The 12452-nt window shown below is 52.8% G+C and overlaps 1 protein-coding gene across 2 annotated transcripts in view; it reads right to left on the minus strand.

Annotated features, from left to right (window-relative positions):
- The window catches only part of GABRA3 (gamma-aminobutyric acid type A receptor subunit alpha3), a 135648-nt gene that overhangs the window by 107723 nt on the left and 15473 nt on the right, over window positions 1-12452 (minus strand). The window contains exon 2 of one of the 2 annotated variants that reach the window (XM_050964357.1): window positions 10986-11117. In XM_050964357.1, coding sequence (XP_050820314.1) covers window positions 10986-11074 — 89 coding nt within the window. In that variant the 5' untranslated portion in view covers window positions 11075-11117. Of the gene's footprint in view, window positions 1-1309; window positions 1398-10985; window positions 11118-12452 lie in introns of those variants that run through there. The other variant, XM_050964358.1, reaches the window with a different exon arrangement.

Genomic DNA, 12452 nt, shown 5'->3' on the forward strand with positions numbered 1-12452 from the left:
GGCAGCTGAAAGAGATTAAGAGTTTTGTTCTGGAAAGTCAGAAGGTTTTGTTTTTAATCAGAAATGTCAAAACAAAACATTTTGTATAATTCTTTTGGAGCTTTCCATTCTGTAAAAAAATTAATATATATTGACTTTTTGTACAGATTTGGTACAAAATAATTTTTAAAATATCCATGGGACAGAAATCTGATTTTCAACTATGTCTAATAAAGAGCCCTTTTTAATAAGTGGGACTGTAATAGTGCAATTGGAATAATATCCCAGAGGTTGTTTAACCATGAGTTTTAACCATCTGTCCCACCTTCTGCTGATGTGCTTATAACCATCTAGAACTCATGAAATGTATATTTGTATCATGCTAACAACATCTATTAATAATTTATTATTGCTTCATAAGCTATTTAGAAATGTAACCTTAATGTAAAGTGTGACAGGAGAGCATTTTAAGAGCAGTGCCTGGCAGAGGTTCAGTAGTGATTGGCAAACTCATCTTGTCCAATTTTGAATCCGTTTTGCTTTGTTTGAGGTTTGAGATTTTGACTCAGACTGGAACACTGTGGAGTTCACATTTCGCTTAGAAGACTATGTGAAAAAGCAGCACAGCTGGGGTAATAAAAATTTCAAAGGAAAGAATCAGGAGTATCTCTATGTGGAACCATATTTGAGGCATCTGCTTGGTCCAGCGTAGCTTTGGAGAGGGGCTCGTCTATCCTTAATATAAAGCAAAGGCTGCCCTTTGGCTAGGGAAAAACAATGGGACAAATTGATCCTTCTCCCGCTCTGGCCAAGTGGGACTGAAGGGTGCAGAAATAATGAATGAAAGGAGAACAGATGAACAAGATCAACACGTGGCCAACAGCATGTGAGATGATGACATGCATGTGTGGGACAGAGGTGGAGTTGGGACCCGAGAATATGCAACGAAGGGGCAATGGAGAGATCTGAAGGGACGCAGGCTGGTTCAGACAGCGCTATCAAGCCTGCAGCCAGAAGAGCTGCAAGGTCAGGTAGGAATGCTGGCAGGATTTTTATGGTTCATGCCCTAGCAGTGAGTGGCATGGAATACAAGCTCCTTCATATTGACTGACAGCTTAGTGGGACTCCACATGGTTCCCCCTTTATTGTGGTCCTAGTTGAGGCAAATCACAGGCTTCCCATCATCTTGAAAAAGGAACCTCCAGGTGCTATTCCCTGGGCTCTAACTTCCAGCTCAAACCCACACACACCAGTTCTGGGCCCCATTTCCTGTTCCACCCAGGCTGGCCACATGGGGCTGAATGTTCCTCTGCTAGGTAGCACGACTCACGTGTTTGGGATGGGGATGAAGATAGTTCCCTGAACATTTGGTTTTACAGCCATGGAGGCCAAGTGTAGATTTCTCTGAATTGGTCTTGTTGGGCTGAAGACGTCTGAAAAGAGGGGAGGGCAAGAAGTATAAGAGTGTGTCGTAGTGGCAGGTAGATCAGAGCGACAAGCAGCTGCATAAGAAGAGGTGACAGACCATAGGATAATGCCAGGTCAGAGTGAAATGGAGGAAGATTTGGGAAGATGTGGGACAAAAGAGCATGGGCTAATGCCATGTCAGTGTGGGTTGGAGGGGAACTGGGATCTGTAATGAGGCCTAAGACAAGAAGAGAGAGAGGACCAGAATGCAGAAAGGCTGCCTATAGAAAGCAAGATTAACAAGCAGGGCCTCTTGAAGGAACAGTGCAGGCTGGCTTCCAATGTGGCTCCACAACGATCTACTATCTAAGTAACTACTTTCAGCACAGTGTAGAAGGACTTCATGACAAGTGAATGCCCAGATTCCCAGGTTAAAGACAACAGAAGAACAAGCAGTTCACTTCCACTGCCTTAATCTAAATTGCAGTGGTTCTTGCTGCCACCCTTATCACCAGGGGCCTGTTGGTATTTCCTTTACAATGAAAACCCTTCCCTTTGTGCTGGGTTTATCTTGGGCAGGGAATGGGGATGGAATGAAAGTTCACATTGGCAATTTACTGCTCCCTACACACCAGTGACAGCTGTGATGAAAGCACTGAGGTAGTGCAGTTGTAGGAATAGCAACTCAGCAAGTGTTCTGGTTATTGCTCCGAAGCCCATTTACGGTGTCAAAGAACAAAACGAAGCCTTTCTTCGCAGCGTAGAGAGAAGGGGGGTTATTGCCTCTCAGGAAGAGTCGAGCAGTTTTTAGAGGGAGATTTTCATGTGCACTAAGGGAGAAGAAGCCATTTTAGCTCGCAGGTTTAACTGCAGCAAGAGTGTGCATGTGTGCGCACAAGGGCATGTAAGCACAGGTAGGCATGCGAGCACCTCTCTCTATGTTTACACAAGTGTGTGTGCACATGTAGGTATGCGCTTGTAAGAATGGGGCATGGATGTATAAGTGTGCATGGGGGTGTGCTTGAGTATGTGCAAAACAAATATGTATCAGTGCCTGTGTACACCTGCGAATGTGTGAGGCGACTGAGTATGCAGAAGTGAAGGCATGTGGCAGGTGTGCATGAGTGTGTGTGTGTGATAAGTGTGAATAAATGTGTTTGCATGCTTCTGTACAGACACAAAATTATTAAATCTCATGGGACCCTATTTCCCTATGCTGAATAAGGGACATCTGGTAAAATTACTCATATTAAAGCCAGTTCAATGGCAATCAATTAGAACTATGAAGTACGAACGTTCAAATTAACATCAAGTTGACTGAGTCCCCCCCATTAAAAAGAAACATTGCGTAGTTGGACTTTTTTTATTTACCTTCTTATCTTCAAGGCTTTAGGGTTCATACAGTGAGGGGTGACACACATAACCCTGCCTCCCCGCACACACACACGGGGAGAGGTGACACACACACACACTCCCGTACACCTCTCTCACACAGGGGGTGACCGACTGACCCAACCCTCGCTGCCTGGCACTCTCTGCCCTCCACGCCTGGCTGGGCCCCCAGGATGGACCTGCCTCTCTTGAAACCCTGTGCCGCATCTTCCTGAGGCAACATGTGGAGGGGGGCATGTGGGATCACATGTCCCCTAGCTTTCTGCCATGGTTCACACCAGAATGTGGCCAGCAGCAGCCTTTCGGCACTGTGCAGAAGGGAAGGGACAGGAGCTGCTTCCAGCTGCAGGGGAGGAAGGGATGACCTGGCCAGTGTCTTTGTAAAGCTCATCCCCCCCACCCCCATTCTCCCTTCCCTCTCCTCCCTGCTGGAAGCCGCTTGTCCCTTCCTGCCTGCACAGTGTTGAAAGGAAGCTAATACCTCCAGGCTCCTGTTAGCCACCAACATAACCCAGCCGCCTCCTGTCCCCCGGCTACAGTACAGGCGGGAGAGGGTTAAGCACTAAGGATGCATTGTGCACCAGGGCCCAGAGAACCTGACTGCAGAGGCTTCAGTGAACCCAGCCAGAGAGATGGCTCAGCAGGGGAGGATGCCTGGGGACAGAGCAGCCCCGCACTCCCTGGGGGCAGGACTCAGGACAGGGGAGAGGTGGGTGAAGAGGGTGCTAAGCCCCTGCTCCGAGGGTGCTGTGGAGCCTGCAGGTTTGGGGCATGAACAGGCTAGAAATCGCTTCCCCCCACATGCCACTCCAGAGCTTAGCTGAGGGGCGGAAAGGCTTTCCAGTGCCAGTGCTGCATGGGCTTCGGCTCATGCAGGGCTCGGCTGCTCCTGGGCACCGTCCCAGGCCAGAGGGTCTTGGGCTTTCCTGGGGTGCCTGGGTGGGAAGTGAGGAGAGACAGAAAATACGGGACAATTTGCCTGATTTTAACAGAAGTCGGGACAGCTGCTTAAATACAGGACTGTCCCTTTAAAAACGGGACATCTGGTCACCCTAATAAAACCAAATATTGCTGCCAAAGATGGATGTTGTATGTGTGTGTAAATATATATCCATCCAAAGGGATTTTTACTTGGGCATCTCCTTATTCCTCATCACTGCCCACATGGACTATGCTGTGCTGGGCCTTCCTCTGTTTAAAGGAAATCATCCCTCCTGACTTTCTGACTGTCAACCACAAGGGGTCACTTGGGAGGCACAGTGGAGTATTATGCTGCAGTTGGACTACATAATGATCTGATTACAGGTGGCCAACTCTGGACAAATGGACTCTCGTTTTCTCTGCTCAGAAAAGACGGTTACTCACCTTTGTAACTGTTGTTCTTCGAGATGTGTTGCTCATATCCATTCCAATTAGGTGTGCGCGCGCCGCATGTACGTTCGTCGGAGACTTTTTACCCTAGCAACACTTGGTGGGCCAGCAGGTCGCCCCCTGGAGTGGCGCCGGTATGGCGCCTGATATATACCCCTGCTGGCCCGCCCGCTCCTCAGTTCCTTCTTGCCGGCTACTCTGACAGTGGGGAAGGAGGGCGGGTGTGGAATGGATATGAGCAACACATCTTGAAGAACAACAGTTACAAAGGTGAGTAATCGTCTTTTCTTCTTCGACTGCTTGCTCATATCCATTCCAATTAGGTGATTCCCAAGCCTTACCTAGGTGGTGGGGTCGGAGCGAGACGTTGCGGACTGTAAAACCGCTGCGCCGAAAGCGGCATCGTCTCTAGCTTGCTGGACCAGTGCATAGTGTGATGCAAAGGTGTGCACAGAAGACCAGATGGCCGCACGGCAGATTTCCTGTATGGGGACAGGAGCCAAAAACACGGCAGACGAAGCCTGAGCCCTGGTAGAATGGGCGGTAAGGGCCCCCGTTGGCACGCGGGCCAAGTCGTAACATGTCCTGACGCAGGACGTGACCCAGGATGCGATACGCTGGGAGGAGATTGCCATGCCCCTCATGCGTTCCGCTACTGCCACAAACAATTGTGGTGAACGTCGGAAGGGTTTAGTTCTCTCAATGTAGAATGCGAGAGCCCTTCGGACATCCAAGGAATGGAGCTGTTGCTCTCATCTGGATGAATGCGGCTTTGGGCAAAAGACTGGCAGGAAGACGTCTTGGTTAATATGGAAGGCGGAGACGACCTTAGGGAGGAACACCGGGGGCGGTCGCAGCTGTACCTTGTCCTTGTGGAAGATAGTGTACGGGGGGTCGACGGTCAGAGCCCGAAGCTCCGAGACTCGCCGAGCCGACGTGATAGCGACTAGGAAGGCCACTTTCCAGGACAGGTACAGCAGCGAGCATGTGGCTAAGGGTTCGAAGGGGAGCGCCATGAGCCTGGTCAGGACAAGGTTCAGGTCCCAAGTAGGGGTAGGCCGTTTGACCTGAGGGTATAGTCGCTCCAGGCCCTTGATGAATCTTGACACCATAGGGTGGGAAAAAATGGACTTGCCAGCCTCGCCTGGATGGAAGGTGGATATAGCCGCGAGATGGATGCGCAGAGAGGAGATCGCCAAGCCCTGCTGCTTGAGAGACCACACGTAGTCCAAAATGGTGGGGACTAGCACGGAGAGTGGGTCGTGGCCGTGCTGGTTGCACCAGCAGCAGAAGCGTTTCCATTTCTCTAGGTAGGTTGAACGCGTGGAAGGCTTCCTGCTGCCCAACAACACTTGTTGTACTGCGTCAGAACAGCGCAACTCGGACTGGCTTAACCAGCCAGGAGCCATGCAGACAGATGGAGGGACTGTAGATCCAGATGGCGCATCCTGCCAAAGTCCTGTGTGATCAGATCCGGCCAAGGAGGTAGGGCAATTGGATTCGCCAGGGACAGATCGAGCAGCATGGTGTACCAAGGCTGCCGCGGCCAAGCCGGAGCGATCAGGATGAGGCGGGCCTTGTCTCTCCAGACCTTGATCAGGACTCGGTGGACGAGAGGGAAGGGTGGAAAGGCGTAGCAAAGACGTCCCGTCCACGGAATGAGGAACGCGTCCGACAGGGAGCCCGGGGAGCGACCCTGTAGGGAGCAGAACACCTGGCATTTCCTGTTCTATCTGGAAGCGAACAGATCTATCTGGGGAAACCCCCACCTCCGGAAAATGAAATAGAGGATGTCCGGACGGATGGACCATTCATGGGACAGGTGATCTGCAAGGGTGTCCCGCACTCCTGGGAGAAAGGAGGCCACTAGATGAATAGAGTGGGCTATGCAAAAGTCCCACAGACGTATTGCTTCCTGACACAGCGGGGAGGACCGAGTCCCGCCCTGCTTGTTGATGTAATACATGGCCGTTGTGTTGTCTGTGAATACCGCGACACAACGGCCGTGTAAATGGCGTTGAAATGTCTGGCATGCTAGGCGAACTGCCCGCAGCTCCCGCACATTGATGTGAAGAGTCAGCTCTCTCTGTGACCATAGTCCCTGTGTACGCAGGGTCCCCAGGTGCGCACTCCAGCCCAGCGATGACGCGTCTGTTGTCAAGGACACTGAGGGCTGAGGGGCATGAAACGGTAGGCCCGCACACACTTGGGAGGGCGTTGTCCACTAGCCTAGAGAACCTATAACATTCGGTGGAATCGTTACGATTGTGTCTATGGCGTCCCTGCCTGGTTGATAGACCGACGCGAGCCAGGTCTGCAGCGGGCGCATGCGGAGTCTTGCACGCTTGGTGACGAAGGTGCATGCGGCCATGTGCCCCAGGAGAGCGAGGCACATTCGAGCAGACGTGGTCGGGAAGGCCTGTAGGCTTGTGACCATGGACACTATGGCTTGGAATCGGTGCCGGGGGAGGCTGGCCGTCGCGAGGTTGGAGTCCAGCATTGCCCCTATGAACTCTATGCTCTGCGTAGGCACCAGAGTGGACTTGTCCGGGTTGATGGTCAAGCCTAGACTCGCAAACAGCTCCCTGATGATGGTAATGTGCCCGGTCACCTGCGCCTCCGAAGTGCCTCGAATGAGCCAGTCGTCGAGGTAAGGGAAGACCTGGATACGACGACGGCACAGGGCAGCGGCGACGACCGCCATACACTTGGTGAATACCCGGGGGGCCGAGGAGAGCCCAAAGGGGAGGACCGTGAATTGGTAGTGATCCTGATTTACCACAAAGCGAAGATACCGCCTGTGCGGGGGAAAGATCGCAATGTGGAAGTAAGTGTCCTTCATATCGAGAGCGGCGTACCGATCTCTGGGATCCAGGGAGGGAATGATGGTTCCTAAGGTTACCATCGGAAATTGAACTTTCTGATGAATTTGTTCAGGCCTCGCAGGTCCAGGATGGGTCGAAGGCCCCCTTTTGACCTGGGAAATAAGAAGTACCGGGAATAAAACCCCTTGCCCCTTAGCTCCCTTGGCACCTCCTCTATAGCTCCGATGAGCAGGAGCTTGCGAACCTCCTGGACGATAAGTTGCTCGTGATAGGGGTCCCTGAAGAGGGACGAGGAGGGAAGATGGGAGGGGGATGGAGAAATAAACTGAAGATGGTAACCAAACTCCACCGTGCGCAGGACCCAACGATCCGAAGTTAGCTGGGACCAAGACGGCAGGAAGGGGCGGAGGCGGTTGAGGAAATGAAGTGGATCCAGGGAAGGGATTGGTAAGCTGCTCTCGGGCGCACCTTCAAAAGTTCGTCTTGGGTCCCTGCGGTGGCTTGTCGGACCCAGAAGTGTTACCCCTTTGAGGACCTGACTGACGTCTACGGTTCGGCCGGCCTCGCCTCCGGTTAAAATCTTGTCTGGGGCGAGGCGGGGGGTAAGTGCGCTGATGGTAGGGGCGGAATGGCCTTCTCTGAGTCTGGGGCGTGTGCATTCCCAGTGAACGCACGATGACCCGGTTATCCTTCAGGCTCTGTAGCCTGGGATCCGTCTTCTCAGAGAAGAGGCCCTGCCCATCGAATGGCAGGTCCTGGATCGTGTACTGTAGCTCCGGCGGTAGTCCGGAAGACTGCAGCCACGATATACGGCGCATGGCTACGCCTGACGCCAGTGTTCTTGCTGCCGAATCTGCGGCATCTAAGGACGCTTGTAGCGAGGTCCTGGCGACCCTCCTGCCCTCTTCCAGGAGAGATGAAAATTCCTGGCGTGAGTCCTGGGGAAGCAGCTCTGTAAATTTGCCGACAGCCTCCCAGGTGTTGTGGCTGTAACGGCTCAGGAGGGCTTGCTGGTTTGCCACACGGAGCTGAAGGCCTCCCGCAGAATAAATCTTGCGGCCCAGCAAGTCCATGCGCCTGGCTTCCCTGGATTTTGGCGCAGGAGCTTGCTGGCCGTGGCGTTCCCGCTCGTTGACTGATTGTACCACCAAGGAGCAGGGAGCAGGGTGTACATAGAGGTACTCATACCCCTTGGATGGTACCATATATTTCGTTTCCACTCCGCGGGCCGTGGCTGGAATGGAGGCCAGAGACTGCCGTATGGTGTCCGCCTTCGCCTGGATCGACTTGATGAAGGGGAGGGCTACCCTGGTCGGTGCCTTCGCAGAGAGGATGCTTACCACTGGGTCCTCCACTTCCGGGACTTCCTCTACAGGAAGGTTTATGTTCTGGGCAACTCGCCTCAGAAGGTCTTGATGTGCGCGGAGATCAATCGGCGGGGGCCCTGATGAAGATGTGCCCGCTACCGCCTCATCTGGGGACGAGGAAGAAGACACCCCAGGGAGGAGTGGTTCCTGAACAGAAGCCTCGTCCAGAGGGACCTCCACTTCCCAGGCATCCTGCTGCGCCAGGGGATCCGCAGGGTCTTCCTCCATACCTGAGGGGGGAGGCCGGCTGACTGTGGCCTCTGGTGCATGATGCTCCGATTGACTGGAGCGAGCTAGGCTCGAAGGTTCACCCTCGGCTTGGTAGTATGCCCAGGGCGTCCAAAAGGACCATTGTGGTGGTCCCTGGTCTGGGCAGGCATGAACATCCGAATCCCCGTAAGAGGCGCTGTCCATACAGGAAGAAGCGGACGAGTGCCTTGAAGGCCATGGAGGAGCCGTCGATGACTGCGGCAGGCCTCTGGGCATCCCGATGTCATCTCTGCGCGGTGCCAGCGAGTGGGAGTCATGGCAGTACCTCGATCTGGACCGGGACCTGCTACCAGCTTGGTGCCGGGAGGTCGACCGGTGCCGTACGCTGCCGTGCCGGGATTGGCTGCGGTAGGAACGTCGGTGCCACGATCTAGACCGGTGCCGAGAGTAATACGGCGGTGACCGGGATCTTGATCGGTGCCACGAGTACGACCGGTGCCGCAGGGAGCGGTCTCGGGACTGCGAGCGGCGTCTGGATCTCGAGCAGCAACGCTGAGAGTGGTCCTTCGATTTGGAACGGGACCGATGCTCAGTAGTGCCTGGCGAATGCGGCCGCACCATGGCGGGCTTGCCCATCAATTGGATAACCAGCACCGGCGGTGCCGGGGGTTGGGGCAGCTCGGGCTCTGTCAGGGCGATGAGGTCGCGTGCAATGGAGAAGGTCTCCGGCGTGGAGGGCGCGACAAGCTCAACCGCTGTTCTCACTGGGGAGCTGAGAGGCACCGGACTCAACGGTCCCTGAGGAGCCGGAGTCGACGGTGTGACGACGCTCGGTGCCGCGGCGGATGACAGTGCCGGGCGGTCAGGTTTGGAGGCACGCTCTGACTGCGGTGCAGTTGTAGGTACCGCAAGAGCCCTGTGCTTCTTGCTCCTCGGGGAGAGGGAGTGGTGCCGGCTAGGGTGCTGGGCCAGTGCTGAGCGGGAAGTTGAAGCCTTTGCCGGCGCTGGGCGGTCCGGAGCGGAGGTGACACTTGGTCCCAGTGCCGGAGTCGGTGCCAACGGTGGGGGAGTCAGCGCTGCCTCCATCAAGTTCTGCTTCAGGCGACTGTCCCGCTCCTTCTTCGTTTGGGGCTTGAACGCCTTGCAGATCCGGCACTTGTCCGCAAGGTGGGACTTGCCTAGGCACCTCAGGCAGGAGTCGTGCGGATCTCCTGTGGGCATCGGCCGATGACAGGCCGCACAAGGCTTAAACCCGGGTGAACCGGGCATGGGCCCTGGCACCGCGGGGAGGAAAAGGGGGCGAACCCCCGATCCTCTGTATAACTATTTACAAACTACACTTAACTAGCTTTATAACTACAACTATTACTATAATTACAGAACTATATACACTATACTGTAGAAGAGTGAAACGCTAGGGAGGTGGAGAACGGCTACCCGTGCTCCACAGTTCCAACGACCAACACGGGTGGTAAGAAGGAACTGAGGAGCGGGCGGGCCAGCAGGGGTATATATCAGGCGCCATACCGGCGCCACTCCAGGGGGCGACCTGCTGGCCCACCGAGTGTTGCTAGGGTAAAAAGTCTCCGACGAATGTGCATGCGGCGCGCGCACACTTAATTGGAATGGATATGAGCAAGCACTAGAAGAAGAACAATGTTATGAATGCAAGAAAGCAAGCTAGGTCAGGCAGTAGCATCCCAGATCATGGGCTCCTGGGCAAGTCCAAGAACCACTAACCAAGGCCAAGAACTCCACCCAAGATCAATGCATTTTTTTCATTGTCATTTACACTTGTAACAGTCAAACAGCTGAATCAATTCCATTTTTCAAATTTTGTGAAATAAATAAAAAATCCTGGAAGCAATCTGCCAAGTTTTAGCCCAGAGCAAATGGCTCATGGGCCAAATTAGAAAATTGTTTTTTGTCATAAAAGTGCTGACATAACCTTAACTATAGCAGCTTGAACAATGCTAAAGTAATCTCAGTCACTCTCAGCTACAAGAGAGTGAATATTCTGGGGGGTGGGGTGGGGGAAGGAGGTGTTCTATGTTATGCTAGAATATTGCATGCAGACAAGGAAAACAGAGACTTGTGCAGCAGTGAAATACTGCATATGAGATGGAGAATGGTGCAATCAGCATCCTGGAAAATATTGCAGAAGATGAAATGGAGCAGGTGCTAGAGAGGGGGGACTCGTGAATCCTATAGCAAGGTTTTGGCAAGGGTGTGGGGAGGGAAGTGGACACTCTTCTGGGTTTATACTGGAATGCTTTAAATAAAATCCAGGGGTTGCCTTTTTCTAGGTTATATTGGAATACTCCACATGAAGAAAAGTGGGAGTTGAGGACCTTACACTCGAATATCCCAAGGAGAGCATGCGGAGTCCTCAGTCACCAGTGTTATTAAAACCCCCAGGTTCTTGTCATCTTACCCAGCTTCAGCAGGGAGAGCATATGCCATGAGCAGAATTCCAAGGCTAATGGTACAGAGAGGAACAGTTCCTGGGATGCTCAGCGCCATGTCCTCAAGACGCAGCAATGGAGAGTAGGAGAGTCTCTGAGACCTGCCAGGGTAGGGGGCGGGAGAGTGGAGCAGGGGACAAAGAAAAAGAAAAGAGATTTTACTCCCTAGCATGAAAGCTTGTCACCGATTTCCCCAGAAGCTCACAGGTTTATCCATAGTCCCTTCACAGCCAGCCAGGGCTGGGCTTGGGGGTACAGTATAAATGCGGTTACAAGTCCCTTGAGTTCTGAGATGACCCCAAATCAGTTCACTTCTGTGATGAACAGTGTCACCCTAGCTACCACCGACAGCACTAGCATTGCTGACAACTCCTGCTCCCAGCTGCCTATAACTAAGCCAGCTCCTATGCGGAGCCATCAGCGAGAGCTTTGGCCACAAGAAGGTGCAGTTGAATAGCATGAGAGGCAGTGGGGTCTAGTAGCCTACGAAATCACCAGAGCAGGGGACAAAAATCTCAGCTCCCTTTGTGGCCTGGGCAAGTCACAGATGGGCATTTCCACACTTGGGTGGAAATTTGTCACCCAAAATTTGTCATCCAAGTCCAGATGTGCTGAGTTCTGCAGTGCCTACTGAGGTCAGCACCTCCAACAATCAAGCCACTTAGATGCTAATGCCTCAATATCAAGTTAGGTGGCTAATTTAAACCCAAGCTTGAAAATTTGGGCCTTAACCTCTGAGTGCCTCAGTTTCTTCATCCGCGGAATACAGAGAAAGATGCTGACCTCGTTCACAGGGCAGCTGTGACTATTAGGGCAGTCAGTGATTGCCAATACTCAGAGATAAATCTTAAACTCACCTGAATGCAGGCAAAATCCCCTCACTCCTGGGGGGCTCACATGTCCCTGAATCCCTAAGCTTACTTGGACAACTGTCCCTTGCAAAACTCTAACCACTGGCAGCTAGGCAAGTACCCCAGCACAAGCAGCTTGGCTTCACTTCTGTAACAGGGAGACTAGAGGGGACAGGACCCAACTGAACCTTGCCCCACAAACATACATTTGACATCCAGCAGCAGTAGCGGTCTATATTATTCATACTGCAACAATATCCTTCATATTATAGGCACGGTACAAAGATATAGCAATACACAGTCCCTGCCCTGAACAGCTCACAAGCTAAGAAAACAAACAAGTAATTGAGGATGCAGGAGAGGGTACAGCAGATGATCAACCTTCCCCGCCCATCAACATCAGCACTTCCTAAATGGCCTTTGCCCTAAACATCAGCAGCTGGTTGATGTCTTGTAGGAATCATGGTAGAAGTGCGTCTTGAAGAGGTGACATTGGAAGGAGAAATGATCAGCATCCTTATGGATCGGAGTAGGGAGCACTATCTGTGACTAAGATGCAGCGTGGAAGGAAGCAAGATGGCAGCT

This window comes from Gopherus flavomarginatus, chromosome 8 (assembly GCF_025201925.1).
Source record: "Gopherus flavomarginatus isolate rGopFla2 chromosome 8, rGopFla2.mat.asm, whole genome shotgun sequence".
NCBI classification, from domain to species: domain Eukaryota; kingdom Metazoa; phylum Chordata; order Testudines; family Testudinidae; genus Gopherus; species Gopherus flavomarginatus.